We start from the raw sequence: 19,729 nt of genomic DNA, 5'->3' as shown, positions 1-19,729 counted from the left end.
TGCGATTAATTAACCGGCATTTACAGGCCATTAATGAAGAGTTTAGTAAACAGTCGTCCATTTTCAGGACTAATTTAGCGCAAAATAGTCATTTAAAAAATACTGCTTGCATAATAAAGCCACTCTATGTGACGGATATGTAATTTGCGAGTTATTTATTCGGGTACATCCATAAATAACCAAAGAGGACGTTTTATTTTCCACTCCCCGCTAATATGCGCCATTATGTCCCAGTCTCTCTGTACGGGCCGGAAAAAGCTGTCTCCATAGTAACCCCGAGGCACAAACGTTTGTTCAGTTGTGAGTTTTTCAGAAACATGAGTGGAGATAGCGACTACAGCAAATACGATTTGGCACGGCTGCAGGCAGAGCTTGAACATGAGAGGGAAATTAAGTAAGTTTGTTTAAAGTAAATGTATTACTTACCAAGTTATTAAGGAGATTATATGTTATTTTCAACTGCAAAAAGGACATCGTCTCGTCTCTATTATTACAGAGAAATGCTCGAAGAGTCAGTGTCTGACCTTCGGAGTACCATGTGTGAACTGCAGGATAGACTGCACAGTGTTGATGGACAGGGTGAGTTTCATATACCTTTTAACTTATTTAATACAAACAAAAGTGTATAGTATGTCATGCCATCTTGACCCACTGTGGCAGCATGTCACCCAATAATCCACTGTTATCAGCACACACTCAGCTGTGGTGTCTGTCATGTCCGTTCCCATTTGTGATTAAAATCTAACAGTGTCCTCTGTTTATTCTGTACAGAAAATGAGTGGAAGACTAGGTTTGAGACACAGACGGAGCTAAATGGACAGTTGGAGCGACAGATGTCATTCATTCATGAAAGACTGGAGGACCTGCGAGGAAACCCCATGGGTGAGTTTCAAAGGGTTTATGCTAGAAGTACATTTGTTATGTTTTTATTTGACTCATTAAACCTAAAATTACTCACTGCCTATAAAAGAATACTCTGAAGTCCACAGATGGAGTTGCACAAAGATGTCTCTGTCAAAATCGTTTATTGAGGATCATCATAAAATATGAACCAATAGGGAAAACCTTTAAAAATATCTCTCAATCTGATTGAAAATACTACAAATTACAATTATGAAGCCATTGCTCCATTGCAACCCTCATATAATAGAACACATCATTTTATGGTGAAATGCTGGTGGGATGACAAACTGTTGTTTAAATGGTTTTCAATAGGGAAATTTTTGTCCTTTAGGTCATGGTGTCTGTATTTTGTCTACATGGTTAATTACTATGGTGATCTGATGTATATGAATGCACCTGCCAACTACCTGAGCTAACTAGATGCTGCGTATCATAGTGCTCTGAGATTTGTCACAAATTGTAAAGCACTTACTCATCAATGTACACTGTATACCAAGGCAGGTTTACCATCACTCACTGTACGGAGGCTCAGTCACTGGTACACTTTTATCTATAAAGCTATGTTGGGCAAACTCCCGTATTATATCTGTTCATTGATAAAGCAGAAAGTTGCAAGCAGCTATTGTCTGCGATCGCAGGATATAGTCTTGTTAGATGTGCCAAGAGTAAGGACTGTCTTAGGTAAGACAGCTTTTATGTGCGCAGCTCCACTTGCTTGGAACAGTCTACAGGCAAAATTGAAATTGAGCATTTTTATTTCTCTGAATGTATTTAAGGCACGTCTAAATGAAATGCTTTCTGACACTCTGGGTATTTGTAAATGTTGAATATGTAAATATGATATCCTCTGTTGTTTGTTTGTTGTTTTTATGTTTCATGTGGAACTAAATGATGCAGGTCTCCCTTGTAAATGAGATCGATGATCTCAAGAGACCAATCTGTCTAAATAAAGGTTTGAAATGAAATGAAATGAAAAACCCAGTAGAGGTTGAACTTTTCAAAAAGGATTTAAGGCAGATCAGTCCTGTTTCTGCCTCCAACTTGTGTGTAAAATGCTCCTCTTTCTGCTCTGAAAAAAGAGTTTTTGAGAACAGGCGACTTAACAGTATGTTTAATCACATTTTTATTCAGAGACTGCACTCATAATGCTAACATCTTCTCTTGTTTTTCACAGATCGGTTGGCCTCCATCCGAACGTTTGATGACATGTCGGTAGTGAGTGCAAACATGATAATTTCTTTATTGAGCATTTTCTTAATCTGTTTTGTTGCATTGATTGTATTTAGTGAGTTTTTTCTAAGTTCAGATCAATAAACACACAACCCACAGAGAGCTATACAAGCACATACCAGCAGAGAGAGCCAGAGACTCAGAATGAGGGAGAAGGCAGCAGGACAGAGAGGATTGTAATGCCAGCTGCTCTCCATCCTCCCGTTGATGCATGCTGAAATCAAACACAGTTTAATCAGAGCACTATAATCAAAGGATTACTAACCATGGGAGAGTAGAGCAGACTAATTACAACACACACTAAAAGGTGGCACAATTCAGACTAAACATGTGTGTGTCTGTGTGCCTTAAGGCAGAACTAACAGATGCCCATTAGAGTATCCATGAGTGACTGTAAGACTGTGGCCTGAAGCTCTGTTATGTACAGTATGAGTATGTTTGTATGTGAGGAGAATATAGATTATTTTTTAAAAGTGTAACGACAGTGACAGTGTTAAGCTCAATGGTAATCCTCTACACATTAGATAATGCAACCTGTACGTTAGTAAATTAAGGTATAATAAATTAAGGTATAATAAAAACAAAAGCGGCTACATTTCACTGCTCAAAAGGCACTTTCCTTTGTGGTTGCAGATAGTTCTTACATACATTTATATAAATAAGGTTTTCCGTTAATCAATACAAGATGATTACTTATCTGAGTATCTTTATACTGTGATATTGCTACTTACTTAATAAAGTATCTGAACACTTCCACTTCTGACTGGAACATTAAACGATTAATAAAATACTCTGCAACTGGCTTATCCACAAGCATCTCCTACTGCTGCTTATTCAAAACCCAACACTCTGCTCTGTGCTAGAAACCTCATGTTAACTCACCATGTCTCAGCTCTAATGTGTTTATTTAGTTATTGAATTATGCATGAGCCTAATCCATTTTGTGCTCATGTTTTTGCATTAAGTGTTATGTTATTGTTTGATCCTAGCAGATAACATTGTGTTATTCTGGTACAAATTGATTTTTAATTAGTCAGCGGTGTAACACCTTTCATGCTTCTTTGTTATGAATTGATGTAATTAATGGAAACACTTTGCCTCAGGAAACACTGAGACAGCGTCTGAAGCTCCTGACTGAGCAGAAGTCAGACCTCCAGAGTCAGCTGATGGACGCTCACAGCAGAATCGAACAGGAGGGAAAGGTTTGGACCTTGTTGTCAGTATTGTTGAGTGTCACAAGGTCTTCTGGTCCCTTACTATTATTTATAAGACAAGCAGCTTTACATTTGTTCCTGCTATTACATATTTCAGTAACACATTCCCATCATTAGCAAGGGATTGAAAAAGATTTGTCTGATATTTCTTGTTTTGCAATTTCAAATTGTAACATAAGCTTTGTCCTGCACTGCTATGTCCGGTATGCTCTTAGTTTGACTTGGTTCTTTGTTTATTGTGTGCTCAGCAAACAGCGCCATATTAGATGAATAAAGGTTTAACACGCAGCATGTGCAGCCAGTAATCCATGTTGTAATCGCTTGCTCATTAACATTGACAACCTCATGAAACGGCAGTTCACAAATAACAAGCACTGCGATTTAAATGAGTCCATGGAAAGAAAAGAAATGTTGCGCTAAGGCCCTCTGTTCCTTTCACATTTCAGGCATTTCATAAAACCAATGATGAGAGGCGGGCATACCTTTCAGAAATTGCCAAGGTAAGCATTCCCTTTCATTCTTGTATAAAGTTTTCATAACTAACCAGGCAAGTAGCTCTCAACTAAACCTATAAACTATTAATTAAATACATGCCATACTTAAGACTGGCTGTCATTGTTAATTGCTGTACAAAAGGTTAATCCCGTGTTAAGAGCCTGGTGTGGTCTCCAGCTCTTCTCTGCCTAGTTGTGATTTCTCATTCATCCTCCACTGCTGCTTTCTCTTGTTATATAATGGTTAAATCTCTGTTCTGCCAAAAAGAAAGTGAGTCAAGGTCTTTCTGCCTTGTGCTGCATCAAAACTGATCCTGCAGCTGCAAGAACAGCAATTCTGTCCCAACATTTAGGCACCAAATCTCTACATTTGAAGTGGCAGCATGAGACTGGCTCACATCTGATGTTAACGCAAACTAATGTGTGTACAGCTATCACAATGTGTATGTGTCTGCTGCAGTGCACTAACTGCTTTACTCCTGACGTGTCCACTGCTACAGCTGTCCTCCACACTTGAAGCCCAGAGAAGACAGTACTCCACTGAGGCACAGAGGGCAGCAGAGAGCAAACACAAGAGGTCAGTGAACACCTACAGGTGATGGACACAATAACATGAAGTGAGCACACTCAAGCAAATACTCTAGAGCTGAATTAAATAACACAAATATGCACAAAACAACATCACTTTTATGATATAAGCATTACAACAAAGATTACCCAGTTCAATTAAAAACAAAGAAGATACATGTAGAGCAGTGTTTCTCAAACTTTTTCATACCAAGGACCACTTAACCAATAAAAAAACACTCTCGGACCACCTGACTCCACAAATATCCAAAAACACATCGTTTTTTACAAATCGCCTGAAAATGGTACAAACAAGTGGCAACATGTGTGATGAAGGTGTTTATCTGGGCTATATCATGCAATCGAAAGTGAAACTTAAGCTCTCTCCATTGCGGAGATATTCCCGCGAGAGTGCGGAAAACTTACATTTATTTATTTATTTCAAATGTGAAATTTGACCAATATACTCACGGACCACTAGGGGGCGCTCACGGACCACCAGTGGTCCGCGGACCACACTTTGAGAAGCACTGATTAGAGTAAAGATCATGTAAAAATGTGTCAGAAATGACGGTCTATACATGTTAAAAATTGGAACCTCCATAATTGTTCATTGTTGGAAAATGTAAAAACAAGAATCTGAGTGTTATTTGTATCTCTCCAAAGCACTGTCATTTTTGTTTTTTTCTAGATTCAAAGGTTTTAATGTTATAAGCTACAGTGTAGAAATGGCAATATCCAATGATGCAACATACATAATAAAATACAAACGTACAAATACAAAAATAGTGCAAGAAGTCTATATACACGTCAATAGAATATGATATATTCTATTAGTAATAGAAAACATTTTGTGTCTATTATATTGTTTTTGCTAAACTGACATTTCTTTCTGATTGCATAGAGGGAGGCAGACCAGCAGGAAGGCAGAGGCTGATGCTAAGAAGGGAAAAGAAAGAGAAGAAGATGGAGGAGGAGGAGCATGTGTGAAAAGAGAAGGTGGTAGCAATGGAGCCACAGCGGAGAGAAGAGAAGAGAGGAAATCCCAAAGGGGAAGCAGGTTACCCACACTGAAGTACTACCTGTCACACAATCCCTAAACCCCACTTAGTGTTATAGCCCTTTTTAAAAAGAGATGTGGTTTTGTTTACATTTCTCAAAAGATTACTGGGAGGAAACATTGCATTTCTGATGGTTATCCTGTGGTGTTTATTGATATCAAATACAGTGGTAAAACATGTTCCATTTATAATGAAGTGGCATTATTACACCTTACACCTTTCTTTGTTTCAACAAAAAGAGCAGCATTGAAGAGAAACGTTAAAGGGAGGAACATCACAGGCTTCAGTGAGGTTGACTCCTAATGTACCAGAAGCCTGCTGAGTCTGACATTTCTTGTGTCACTTCAATTTATTTTCTCGAAACACCTCCTACGACTACCATTACGTAAGCAGCACAGCATCCAGCACTCTCTCCAAAAGCAGTTCATCCACAGAGCAACCAGTCACCCCCGTCCCACCCACTGACAGCCTTTACACATTTGTAAGAATACGCTCAAATGAGATGCAGTAGTGAACAGGAAAATTGCCCGTTTCAGTTTTGAGGCTGACAAAACTGAACCCCTCCTCCACACTTCTTCACAAACACATCATTGAACAGAAGCAGTATCTTATAGGGAAAAACAACATGGATTTCTACATTAATCTGGGCTCTAGCTTAATGAATATAGCTGTTTTCTTATTTACCGATTGGTCTGTAAGTCTAATAGCTTAATATTGATTAGCTCAGAGAATATGAACAAACATAATTGTTTTAATTCATAGGAATATACCTGCTCTGTGAATATACAGTATGTCCAAAGCTTTGTTGTAGCCACTATCAAAACTTGACTTTGAACTAAAAGAGCAAAGATAAACCCCCCGTGTCACCAAGCACCCGTCCAGCTGAAATAGTCCTTTAACACGATTCTGAATTTTCAACCTTTAGTTTGTTGTGAAGGAATATGTATTTATAGAAATATTATATATTAGCGACAAATATGGCTTTGTAAAATGTGTGACAGCTAAAGTCCACGCAAGAATGTGAACTAATTAACTAACTTAAATGAGATGGTGTAAACAAGTCAACAGATTGTAGTGACACCAACACAGACACGTGGATAAGATAAGGATGATTTATGAACGTTAAGCTTTTTATTTAAATGCAATATGATCTCACACACTTAACCACTAATGTATCCTTCCATTCATTAAATAAACACGGTCCAAAAAAAGTATTTGATAAAAATCATTAATCCATCTCCAGAAACTAGTTTGCTGGTATTGCCTTCACTGTCTAAAATCTTTAGAAACGCACTGTGGGAGTTCTAGTTTTGGATTTGTACAGGCCCACACGTATTTCTGATATAGCTAGCTGTCTCAGTGTGAAATCATAAATGCGCTGCAGTGACAGATTGTTTGTTTTAGATTAATGACTTTATTGTAAGAGTGCATGTTGCCTTATGAAAGAGTGAGCACATCTAGAGCACACCACATTTCTTTACCTCTTTCCCCTCCTCCTCTTTTTCTCTCTGTTTCATGCAAAAGCTTTAGTACAACTCATGAATCACACAGCTACAGAGCAAGCACCGACTGTAGATGTCTCTCGCTGACAGGTGAAACACAGTGACAAATAACTACAGTATCCGTCAAAACAACACGCGTCACAGTAGTGCCCATGCTAATTCAGTTAGCCCCTCTCTGTACTAACCCTGAGTATGCTGGAAACTATTTAGTGTCTATGCTAGTCTAGTGCATATGTGAGAGTGTAGGAGACTCATTTGTGAGGGTGAATGCATTCATTCATGTACATATCCATGTACTTTATTCACACTTAAGTTGACTTTTCTGATAACTCAATACACCTTTTTATATGTCCATTACAGATACCTCAAAATTGAGCATCTGCTAATCACAATCCAAGACCATATTTTTCCAACTTTTAAACAATAACGTTAAGTATTTATACGTTTTTAGTAATAAATGTTTATTGATCAATCTGCTTAGCTTTGCCACTTAATAAACAGCATACTCAAACTGTGAAACCATTTTTTCCCCTCTTAATACTTAGACCACAAGATGACTGTTATGAAATACTGCTGCTTCTTTTTATTTGAACTTTTTCAAACGGACTACTAAAATAATGCATTCAGCAACATTTTGGATTGGTAAGCAATGTTCAAACATTCATTCAAACTCTGTGCAGAAGTTCTAATCTGACAATTTAGAATAACAAGGTCAATATAACATGATGCAGTGATTTTGGGCAGTGTCATACCCAAACCCAATTTGATTATTAAATCAAAGGATTCCTAATCGAGCTGATTTAGACTCTACCTTTAACCCTTTGAAATGTTTCAGAGTTACAGAATTGTTCACCCGTCCAAATGTTCACACACCAATCTGTGTTGTGTGAAATTGTAACAGAACAATGCAATGATTAATGATAGAACGGGAAATGTATCTTTGTACAGAAGCATATGCCAAGAGACTGAGTAGGTAGAGGTTTTAAATATCTCTCTGAGACAGATTTAATTTCCTAAATTATTCCAAGACGAATTTATCACAATATGAATCATCAGTCCATCTTCATTCAGTTAAGCAAAATGCATTTAAATATGGTTATTAAATGTGTTTCTCATGTTATTTTTGGGTGTCTCTGAAACAGTCCAAAAGTGGCAGTTGTGAGTTACTAAGAGAAGATCTTTGCATAAAAAAGTAAGAACCTTTTTACGAGGGATCACATTAATTGTGCAGGCAAAGGCACAAATTCTCTCTACATACAAGTCAATTGAACTTGCCTATGCGTCAGGAGCAAAGATAACATCTACTTGTATGGATGATATATTCCCAAGTCTGATGTCTCCTTTTGTATACGTGTGGACACTGACACATATCATTATTTGACTTGCAAATTCTAAGGCATTAAGAATAGGATTGAGACCATGATACTGCTGTTATAAGTCCTTGAATGACGATGTCCTCCATCTTTCTTTGTCTGAAGAACATATTCCCCCACACATCCTCTGTTTCTCCAGGATACATTGAGACTGGAACTTTGTCAGGCCTTAGCTTGTGACACACACACACTGTGTCTCCCGAAAATAGAAAGATCTGTGTGGAGAAAATGTGTATTTGTCTTACGTTGTGTACCTGTCATTCATTATGTGCATGTATAGTCAAAGAAGCAGATTGGCACACGGAAGCAGTCATAAAAGATGCAATAACATACTGTAATAAGCCATTAAAATGTCTGATATATTTATGTAAATGTGGATTAGTTGAACCGTATTATGTGTCAAAGGCAAATGTTATATAATGACAAACAAGCAATGTATATATTAAAGCTGTAACATGTTCAACATAAACACCCTCTTCCATCTGTTAATATGTTATTTTGATATCTGGACACTATTTCCAGAGAGTGTTAAAACATTAAGCAGCACCAACACAGAAAAAATGCTGGGCAACACACACACACACACACACACACACACACACACACACACACACACACACACACACACACACACACACACACACACACACACACACACACACACACACACACACACACACACAGTTTATTAGGGAGTGTTGATGGAGCAGAATTAGGTGGTCTCTTGAGGCGAGGATGTAGGTCAGTGGTCTCGATCTCTCCATTGCTCTAAGAGACTACTTCCTGTCGACATGCAAACTTCAGAGCTCATAGGAACAAACAAGGATTTCAAACATGTTGAAATCATTTGACATGTAATCCCAATGGAGACTTTCTACACGAGAGGAATCCTACTTGTCACACTGCATTTGGATCACTGTAAAAGCTGCTCTGCATAGTTTGGATCTTATAGTTTAGGTTTTAGCTGCTGAGTGTATACAACGGAGAAAGTATGTTACATAACATTGAACACAATGCTGCTCTGTGTTTAAAGTCCAATGGTTTTGCAGATATGTGACTGGTTTTAGTTTAAGCCTTCTTGTTTTCACGTGTCAAGTCAATGGCATTCACAAACATGCACAATGTGTGTGTCAAAATAAAAGTAATAATAAGAATAAAGCTTTATTTATAAAGCACTTTTCATACAACACATGCGGCTCAAAGTGCCTTACAAAATGACACATCACAAGGTAATAACAAACAAGAAATTCCCCTCAGATTATTTATTAAGAACTTTAAAAAGGTACATGCGGCAAAATATAAACTGTTATCAGGTTAATAGGAGGTAAAATGTATGATAATAAAAATAAAATACTTAATGGTTTCTCTCTGACAGATAAGACAAAAGACAACTGAGTCGATGCAACAATATGAAATATTAAATTGTATTAAAAAAAAGTAAAACTCATATGTTATATATATTCATACAGGTATGATCCTGCTACTTCTACCAGGGAATTCTCCAGAACTTTGTCACTGGAAAGTTTCAATAATTTAATAAATGTACATTTTTGCTCTTGAAATTGAATATTTAGACTGCCCCCCCAGCTGAAGCATGACGCGGGCTGGGGGTGTTTGCAGGACAGGCAGCACCCCCAGCACGAGTGGGAAGTGTGGGTTTACATCCTAATGAGGGGTGGAGGCACTGAATGAAGATCACGACAGAGTGAAGTGGAGGAGGAGAGAGAGGAGCTGGTGGGTGAACAGAGAAGGGGAGGGGGAGCAGCTGCTACCTAGTTCATTTCCAGTCCAGCTTCTTGCGCACACATACACACACACACTCACTGTTGTTTGGTGGTGGTGGTGGGGCACATCAACCGGACAACAAAGAGACGCACAGGGGGGTTCACTGCAGCCAGGATAGGATCACACGTTACCACTATCCAGTGTCAGCGACCAGCCCACTGAACTCTTTTTCTTCATATATGTTGGGAAATCAATCAGTCACACTGGAGGTGACCGTCACAGAAGCGTTAATTACGCACGTAGGTAAGCCTGTGTCAGTATCAGCTGTTGTTAAAATCATTATTCCCTTTACATGTTTTTTGTCGTAAACGAATGTCTCGTGTCGATTCTAGCCCCGTCAATTAGAAAGTAAATAAACATTTCATTTTTTTGTTCTTATTTAAATTATTATGTGATCGTTTTTTTATGCTGGGCCGATCCAGTGTTTCTGACTATTTAGAAAGAGAAAATGAATAGGCTTTTATTGATTCGTGACTGCCGCTCTCTCTCCATCCATTTGCGCCTCAGAGGAACTCGCTGACAGACAGTGCGGGTCGTCATGAGGCATGCTGTCCGCTGCTCGGCTTAACAGCTCTTAATCTGTCATTAGGGAGTTATTTTCAGTCAGAGCACCAGCGACGGACTTTACCAGCCCGTCCAAACCTCTCCTCGGTCGGTGTCTATCCTTTTCGACACCGTTTGTTTTTGTTTACTTCGAGAAAAACTTTTCACCGCAGCCTTACCCTCCTACTTGTTTGTCCTCCCTTAGACAGTACAGCCGTACTTGTGAGCCTCGCCAGAGAAATGGAAATGGAGCATTTCGACGAGCGGGACAAAGGTCACAGGCACGGCCGGTCCAGTGCGAAATTGAACGGGGTGCCGAGCCCCACGCACAGCGCCCACTGCAGCATGTACCGGACCCGGACCCTGAAGACTCTTACCACGGAGAGGAGAGCCAAGAAGGTCCGATTCTACCGCAACGGAGACCGGTACTTCAACGGGATAGTTTACGCCATCTCCGCAGACCGGTTCCGGACCTTTGACGCCCTGCTGGCGGACATGACCCGCTCCCTGTCAGACAACGTCAACCTGCCGCAGGGCGTCCGCACCATCTACACCCTGGATGGTTGCAAGAAGATCTCCAATATTGAGCAGCTGGTAGAAGGTGGGTAGCCTACACAACTTTACAACACACCTGGGGGTTTCAAGGCCTTGTTAGCATAATGTAGCCTAATCTGTCTTTCTAACAACCACTGCCTGATCCTCGGCTGCCATGCCATGTTTCCTTGTTCATCTCCCTGTGGTTACACAAACCTAGATTTACAGAAATTGTTTAGTGAGTAATCATTTACAGGTTTAAAATGCTTAATAAGCTGTTTCTTTTGGGCACTGCTTCATATACTCACTAATCACACTGTAGATTATTATGGTGAAGATTATATCAGTCATTTGGTTGCCATATGGTGAACCTGACATATGTTTTGTCTGAGATTAGCTCCCTCTTAAACTGTTTTACTCTCTAGGAAGTGACATGGGAAGAGGTACAAGTTCTTTTGGCTTTAAGAAAAAAAATAGGCCTGTAAATTAGAAAATTGAACAAAAGCTGGAGACTTTTCCTATATCATTTTAAAGGGTTGAATATATGTATTGCTGTAATATGCTGCCTGCTAGAATAATAGTTGCTTATTTAAGAGATGTTACACAATACAAATAGACAGCCTTGCTTCTGCTCCCCTTCTTTCCTTAGCTTTTTTCTCTGCAGTCAGCACTATTTTTCACAATTTTTGCTAATTTCAAACATTGTTCGTTTTAAGTAATGTATCTTTCCTCTCTCCCCTTCCATTTGAACCCCAACAGGTGAAAGCTATGTGTGCAGCTCCATCGAAGCTTACAAAAAGTTGGATTACACAAAAAACGTGAACCCCAACTGGTCGGTGAATGTCAAGGCCTCGGCTGCATCCTCCCGCGGGCCCCCCTCCCTGGGCAGCGCCAAGGCTGGGGCTCCAGAGAGTCGTGAAACCAAGGACTTCATACGTCCGAAGCTAGTGTCCGTAGTCCGGAGCGGAGTGAAGCCCCGCAAAACTGTGAGGATCCTGCTGAACAAGAAGACGGCCCATTCCTACGAACAAGTCCTGACCGATATTACTGATGCCATCAAGCTCGACTCCGGCGTGGTGAAGAAGATCTACACGCTGGAGGGAAAACTGGTGAGAAATCTTTGGTCAAAATATCATCATCATCACTGTATGAGGGCAAAAACACAATCATTTCTTTTTGAGTTGGTGTTAGAAGATAAGCGCCCCATTTTGTTACCACTGTTAGTGTTGTGGAATGCAACACTAAGCCTTTTTATGGTTTAATAGAACCTCAGACAAACCTTTGCCTGCCATTGCTGATTGTTTGCTGGCTTTCAATGTAGCAATGTTTCTAAAGCTTCATGTCTCAATTTCCTTTCTGTGGTACAGACAGTGGGAGCTGATGTTTTTCAAACATGATGAGTGCTTCCATTGAGATGAATACACCAGTCACTGAGATGCATTTTAGTTTTTGCATTTGTATATTATGTATCAATTGTGTTGCTTGGAGAGGAGAATAGAAAGAGCAACAGGCTGGTTGGAGGAAAAAATGCTTAAATATTTTATGACCACATTCTCATTCCTCTTTAATGAGCCTTGTGTGAATGAAGAGCGTTTGTGTCCCTGTTCACAGCTGTGGGGAGAGTGACACTGAGACCGAAAGGGGTCAAGAGAAGGTAAAGATGAAATAAATCTATGAATGAAGTCTGGGTTATTATCACCCACGCTGCTGCGATGTGTGCCAGGGCTTTGCCTTCGAAAACAGATCTGAGTCACGGCCTCTTGATAGTCCACCCACATATTTAGCTCACTTTTTTTTTTCTCAGCAGTGCAGGTGAGATGCTATAAATAGAACACACATCAAAACAGGACTGTAGTGTACAGGCACGTACATATGCAAAGATCCATGCACATATTCTCCACTACAGCACGAATGTGGAAATGGCTCTGAACTTGGCCTACGTTGCAGTGAAATGAGGTCAAACACACTTTCTCTGTGCTGGCACACGTCCAAGTTTATGAAGCCACACAAAGGAACAGGACATCTCTGCCAGTATGTCAGGGTATCTGGTTATATTTGTGACTTGATGTAGCTTTCTAATCTCACCATGCTTGCCTTCATGTCACCTCTCTATCTCTCCTGCCATCCTCAATCATCATTGTCTCTGTCTGTCTGCTCCCCTCTCTATGCCTCTCTAGCTCATGCTTTAGCTCCAAGTTATTGAATGTACCGACACAGTTTTCACCCTTACAGTATCATCAGAACGACAACATTATTATGAAACAGATTGTGTTTGGCGTTAAGGGCATCCTGCCATTTTGTGTTGCACAGTAATCATCTCCTTAATAGCCAATTTGTGACTCATCATGAATATGGCCTTTGTAAAGTGGGCTTTTCATTCTTAATTGCCATTTTAGTACTCTCTGTAAGCATGTATCCCGCTTCATTTTCATGTGTTGGCCCTGGCGTGTCCTTCCTGTCTCTGAAGCCCTGCAGTCTATTTAATGATCCACTGTTAACCCTGCCCTGCTGTTAGAGCCCAGCACCGGCCAATAAAATCCCCAGGATCAGGTTTTTTTTGAGAAAGCTCCTGTTGGGGGGATTAAACTCCCGCTTTTGCTCAAGGCCCACTAACTGTGTTGTCACCACTGGTTACGATTATCTTGGAGATTACACAATAAATGCTGCTCTCTCCCCGGTCACCCCTCTGCGATAGGAAGTAAGACTATTATGGTCATGCTATTTTTAGACATTGTATTGATTAGGCCTGTAGGCATGGTAACATGCTCACTGCCAAATTTGCTGGGTTGGGCTGAGTGCAGAACCTCACTTCTCCTTTTTGTTTTTGTGTATGAATGCGTGGGTTAATGCATGTAGGAGAGTTAGCGATTATGTCATGTTTTTGAGGACAACAACATTTAGAATGATGGATTTTAAAGCAAGATGGGAGAGTCAGATTGTAAGATTTAAAGCACATTTGCATAGGGTTGAGACTGTGTGTTATTCATGAGAGAAAATTCTGGGCACGTCTTGAACAGCCCCCTGTTTCTTTCTGGATAGGTGAAAGGTCTCAGAACACAGTATAAGCTTGTTGAATATTTAAACCCCCTATGCAATGTGGTTAATCCATGCTAACTTCAGCAAATCAGCTTAATATAACAACAAATAAACCTCAATACTCAGTAAGGTAAACTATTACTAGATGTAGATCAGAGTGAAACAACATCAAATATGTATGAGTGAAAGCAGAAGGGATTGGGTGACTAGTGAGCAAACTGCATGTTAATGAAACTGGAATATACATTATTGAATATCAGGAGTGAGCTAAAGGTATAAACCAGGATAAGGTTACTTTTAAGTGTTATGAAATGTATGTGTGTGCACAGGTGGATGCATTTCTGAGTCCATGTTGTTGTGTGAGTCTTTGCTTTTGGTGTCATCTGATGTGTCAGTCTGTGAGCCTACAGCAGAAGTAGGTTTCTGGGCCATAAAGTTACGTTGAGTCCCTGTAGAACCAGAGAGAGAGAGAGAGAGAGAGAGAGAGAGAGAGAGAGAAAGAAAGGAGAGAGAGAGAGAGAGGATCTCAGGCTCCTTGCCTTCATTAACCCCTGTAGGCCAGAAACGGAGAGGCACAATGTACATCCATTAAGCCTCATTCTTCCTCTCATTCTTATTGCCTTCAATTGTTCTCAAGGATTGCAATAGTCTGCCATTCATGGATGCTTTTTAAATAACGACTTTTTAATGTATTTTATTCCCCACTTCAAAACTTCTTAGAAGTTCTTATCAGTTAAAAATACTGCAGCTAAACTGGGCTGGGATGAATAATGTATTATGTCTTTTGGTATTTTAAGTTATGCAGAGTTCAAGAGAGAGTCTGCAGTTGTTGCTGTCAGTCCTCTTATTTTGCCTTTGTATTTATGTTTGTGTATATCTGCATTTGTGACTCTTCTGTTGCACTACCTTTCTTTGAGGACCACATTTCGACCAAACTTCCATCTTCTATGTCACAAATGGACCCAAACATCCAACGTTAAATGTTGTCAAATCATATAATATAAGGCCTTTGCTCAAATGAAATTTAGATGTATAATTGGCACGATTATATTTCATATTTGTTATTAGGCATTCAATACCCCATTTTGGCACTTGATTGTTATTACGAGTACATTTCAGTCCGTACCAAACTCGAGTGTGTACGCCTGCATGTTTGCCATAAAACGCTTTGAAGTGTGTTATCACGATTTCATCATTTCTGATTTGCAGTATCCTGGGAGAACTGATAATGGGAAAGAGAGGAGACAACAACAGGCTGTGAACAAGCTTTCTCTACCTTAATCCTTTTGGATATCGTGTTTCTGTCTGTAATCGGAGCGACTGGTTGACAGAGAATATATGAAGTTCCCCCCCACCTCAGCCATATTGATCGTGTCTCAGGTCTCACTGTGTCTGATAGGCGATATTTTTAGCTCCATCCCCTCTCCTTTGGGGTAACCACAACCTCATATTTCTCTGCAAGCTCTTCACCTTGGCTGGTTTCTGTGATGATTTGATCTAGTTGCCATAGGAACTGTCCGACCTGCCGTGATGTGAAACAGTAGCAAGGGGTGTAGCTGGATTGATCAAGAAAAAAGACAACCTGTAAGTGGCTTAGAGCTCGGACATGGCTAGCCTATTAATACTTGTAAGCTCTGTTTACACACAAAGACACAGACACGCACACAGACACTATGTGGAACCCAGCTGCCAGCCTGAACCTCGCAAAGCTCACGCACACTTAGGCACGGACAGTGACACACACTCTTTTTAATGGACTAATTTAGATTTCTGCTCATGCATCACTCGCCATTAACTGTAGGCGATAATCAACCAGTGCATGAAGGGACGCCACTTAGTCATCTCTGAGGTCGGGTGCATTCTGTTTTTGAGTATCTCATTAGTGAGCTCCTTCAGTGTTACTCAGTGGGTTTAGCATTGGCAGAGGTACCATTCCCATATTGATGGGCTAAAAATACAAGGCTCACAAAAAAAAACACTTTGATTTCATCCAACTGCAAAGCATTAAGCTTGCCAATGTGGTGTATATATATATATATATATATATATATATATGTTCACATTAGGGCTGCACGATATATCGTGTCGTGACGATAATCGATATTGACGATATTCTTTTTTCAGGACGTGCGATATTAAAGGTGGGGTAGGTAAGTTTGAGAAACCGGCTCGAGATACACTTTTTGTTATATTCCATGGAATGCTCTTAACATCCCGATAGCAATGAATATCTGAAGTGCTTTGACAAAAAAATCCATAAAAAAATGTCATCTGTGGAAGCCGTAGTACTGTAAAAAGCACGACCAATCATTTTACCCGGGCCGGCTAAAATAACTGGATGGCCTACCTGCCTGTCAGCCTTCCATCTGTGCACAAACTTATCTCGTGCCCTCGTTGGTCATGTGCGCGTTCGTGCGTGTTGGAGGAGGGGCTCTGTAAGGAAGTGGCAGATTTGTTCCGGCTGTGTATTTTCAAATTCTAGCACACGAGAGCTGGTTTCTCCAAAATTACCTACCCCACCTTTAAGTAGGGAAATTAACTCAAACACGTCATGTTACAATTCTTTTGCTGCTTGCTACAAAAGTAAAACTCATGTCAGGGTTACTTGAGTGAGTGACATGCAGGCTCTGCATGCACAGCAAACCACCAATCAAAATCAAATCACCAAAGAAAACGGACCCGGTGATTAAAGGTAAAAACACTGAATAAAGTAGTTTCGTGTGTTTCTCCAGGGCAGTTTGGCGCTCCGCCCGAGCTAGCTCAGATTGTTGCTCTGATAACTTAAGATCCAGACGTCCGTGACTAAAATCCTTCATCCGGTTAAATATAGTTAAAAAAATACCAATTGTATAGCATTAAAGTTCAAGAAAGGATGGTTTGCGGACAAAAAAAACTGCCTTTTCTTCAATTCCTGTATTTTTTCATATCGCAGGGGAAGAAAATAATCGCAATGTCAGTTTTTTCCAATATCGTGCAGCCCTAGTTCACATAGTCTTGGGTTGTTTACCCAGATTTAGTGGTGCATTTAGGGGACTCACAAGACACAGGGTGGTCAAAATTCAAGGGGTATATGAGACTTGGATACCCTTTACCTTTTAATGGTTCAAGCTCTAAACTACGTGGATCTTACATTGAAATACAACGCAACCAATCCTCATGGTCAACTTCTCAAACTTTCTTAGCATGATGATAGCATTTCGCTCTCACACTTTAGCGAGCATGGTTGTAATGATGCAGCTGAAATAAACTGCATATTGCCATCGCCTATGTTGCTACTTTCTGATGATCAGTCATTTGTTTCTGTCCAGCGTTCTTTTTTTGTCCACCCATTATATATTGCACACAAATTACACTGTGGCATTTTATCACACCAATTAAAAGTTTGTTAAATAGAGGTAATATGTAGGAGGCGAGTGTGGATGAGCAACTTGTTCTGCACTATCTGCAGTGCAGCTCTCACTTCTCAAACCGCATTGTTGGCCTGTTCGTCTCCTTGTTGGCAAGGCTGAAGAGCTTTTAATATCCTTTTATCTTCTGTTTTCTCTGCCTCCTCCTTCTTCTCTCTGGGTCCCCCACTGAAATGTCATTTCCACCCAGTGCTGTTTCTCTCCCCATCATAATCATTATTTCTATTATGTTTACATTTCTTTTAGACATATTCCTCTCTTCATGTCCCACAGCCATCTATGCTTCCTCTGACCTTCTTTCTCTCACCTTCCTTTACTTCATTTGTCTCAGTCTTTCTGCACATAGCATGCCATTGTTTTTATGGCTACTTAGTTCTCATTTAATCATCCCACTCGCATGCACCCCCAAATCCTAAAGCTGCAACATATGGCGTCTCTCTCTCTCCGCTACTGTCTCTCCTTCTTCCCCTCCCTCTCTGTCTCTGTGTTTGTTTCCCCTTCTCACTATCCCGGCCTAATTTGTCCTCTCCTTTTCATCTCCTCAGTGTGTCTCTCACTTTCTAATTTTGTTGTGTTCACTCCTTGCCTCCTTTCTCCTCATTGGCCGGCATCCAGCTCTGCAGGGACTGTAGAGCGGGTGCAACGTAGCTGAAAAACATTGCCTGTTTTGAAATGCAGGGATTATGTTCAGCTCATATACAAATCATTCAGCTGTTTCTTAAACTGTTATTGGCTGGATTGTGTTGATGATGTCACTTTTTGTTCTGCAGAGGAGGATTGTGGGAAGCAGAGTCCATCTGCTCCTGCTGATCTGCTGAGTCACAGCTACAGCTCCTACTGGTGTGTGTGTGTGTGTGTGTGTGTGTGTGTGTGTGTGTGTGTGTGTGTGTGTGTGTGTGTGTGTGTGTGTGTGTGTGTGTGTGTGTGTGTGTGTGTGTGTGTGTGTGTGTGTGTGTGTGTGTGTGTGTGTGTGTGTGTGTGTGTGTGTGTGTGTGTGTGTGTGTGTGTGTGTGTGTGTGTAAAATTGCTAATATACAGTTCAGTGTGTTTGCAGTAAATGCCATTGATGTTTATAGAGCTTTCCTTTCCACACATGTTGATTTTGTGTGTGAAAAACAGGTAACTCGGCACATGTTGTTTCAGATGAGTCGTCTTTCTGTCTCTATGATTCAGTCAGTCTGTTAGCTTGTGTGTTTACCAGTGACTGTGGCAGATTGAAGGGCTGTCTGTAGTCGGAGGCCCTGCTGCCAAATTCAAATCGATGGCAGGCGTTTCCATCCCTGGCAGACAGTGGAGAACTTAGTCACCCCACAACTTCATCACACACTCTGTCTGACTCATGAACGTCCTGGCTCACTCACTCTCTAATCTCTCTTAACCCGATCTCCATTTGAAAGATTGTGTCCCAGCTTTGTGCTTTTGGTTGCTTTTAAAGAGAGCAACAGACATATCCCAGCCATCAGAGCTTCTGTCTGTTTGTGGCTCGGTGATGGAGTCACTTGGATGCCGGGTTGTAAACACGAGATGGAGCAATGGTTCTCTGAGACAATTTTGAAGGAGTTGTGCTTTGCTATCAAAACCCTTAGATGTTGCACCGCCTCAAAATGTCCCATTTCCACTCACTATATAGCACAGAAAGCATTGAAGTAATGAACAAATCCTGAATCTTTTATACAATGCCTCTAAAAAAGTTGTTCCAAAAATCCCTTGGTGAACCTTTTGTTTTGTCATCAGAGCCAACGCATCGCACAATATATTTTTTTTCAGCCATTAATAGCTACTCCATTTGTGTTTGTCTGTCAAAATCAACTCAAAGGTCAACTAACTTCAATCAGCAAGTTGACATTTGTAAGTGAGTAGTATTGTACGTCAATTTGTCAGTTTTCAAATCAACAGTTAATGTACAGAATAATAGAGATATCCAATAAATATTGATTTATATACTATGAGGGCATGATTAGCCTTTCCTCACACAATAACCATCAACTACTGTATATTCCAATACGCAATTTGTCATTTGAGGGTTTCTTTTCACCAAAATTGCTACATACTCCCTCCCTTAGGATGAGAAGTGTAAATA

At 40.3% G+C, this 19,729-nt stretch overlaps 2 protein-coding genes across 4 annotated transcripts in view; both read left to right on the top strand.

The window, feature by feature from the left end:
* Nucleotides 1-8: 8 nt before the first annotated feature.
* Nucleotides 9-8,850, top strand: ccdc169 (coiled-coil domain containing 169). Its single transcript, XM_079652317.1, has 8 exons — nt 9-394; nt 497-579; nt 772-882; nt 2,078-2,118; nt 3,237-3,335; nt 3,794-3,847; nt 4,342-4,418; nt 5,313-8,850. The coding sequence occupies exons 1-8, from the start codon at nt 216-218 to the stop codon at nt 5,506-5,508; spliced, it is 840 nt and encodes a 279-aa protein (XP_079508443.1). The 5' UTR covers nt 9-215; the 3' UTR covers nt 5,509-8,850.
* A 1,271-nt stretch (nt 8,851-10,121) lies between these two features.
* Nucleotides 10,122-19,729, top strand: part of dclk1a (doublecortin-like kinase 1a) — a 45,241-nt gene continuing 35,633 nt past the window's right edge. Inside the window, exons 1-3 of one of the 3 annotated variants that reach the window (XM_079649061.1) lie at nt 10,122-10,372; nt 10,878-11,273; nt 11,966-12,315. In XM_079649061.1, the coding sequence (XP_079505187.1) occupies nt 10,309-10,372; nt 10,878-11,273; nt 11,966-12,315 (810 nt within the window). In that variant the 5' untranslated portion in view covers nt 10,122-10,308. The remainder of the gene's footprint in view (nt 10,373-10,877; nt 11,274-11,965; nt 12,316-19,729) is intronic. The other 2 variants (XM_079649062.1, XM_079649060.1) reach the window with 2 other exon arrangements.

Source organism: Notothenia rossii (genome assembly GCF_949606895.1).
Source record: "Notothenia rossii genome assembly, chromosome: 9".
Classification (NCBI taxonomy): domain Eukaryota; kingdom Metazoa; phylum Chordata; class Actinopteri; order Perciformes; family Nototheniidae; genus Notothenia; species Notothenia rossii.
This window is presented reverse-complemented; position numbering and strand designations above follow the sequence as displayed.

Excerpts from the sequence above, each read along its gene's own strand:
- ccdc169 (XM_079652317.1), top strand. The coding sequence starts at position 216 with ATGCGCCATTATGTCCCAGTCTCTCTGTACGGGCCGGAAAAAGCTGTC. Across the intron at positions 883-2,077 it reads CCTGCGAGGAAACCCCATGG|ATCGGTTGGCCTCCATCCGA; the intron begins GTGAGTTTCAAA and ends TGTTTTTCACAG. Across the intron at positions 4,419-5,312 it reads GCAGAGAGCAAACACAAGAG|AGGGAGGCAGACCAGCAGGA; the intron begins GTCAGTGAACAC and ends CTGATTGCATAG.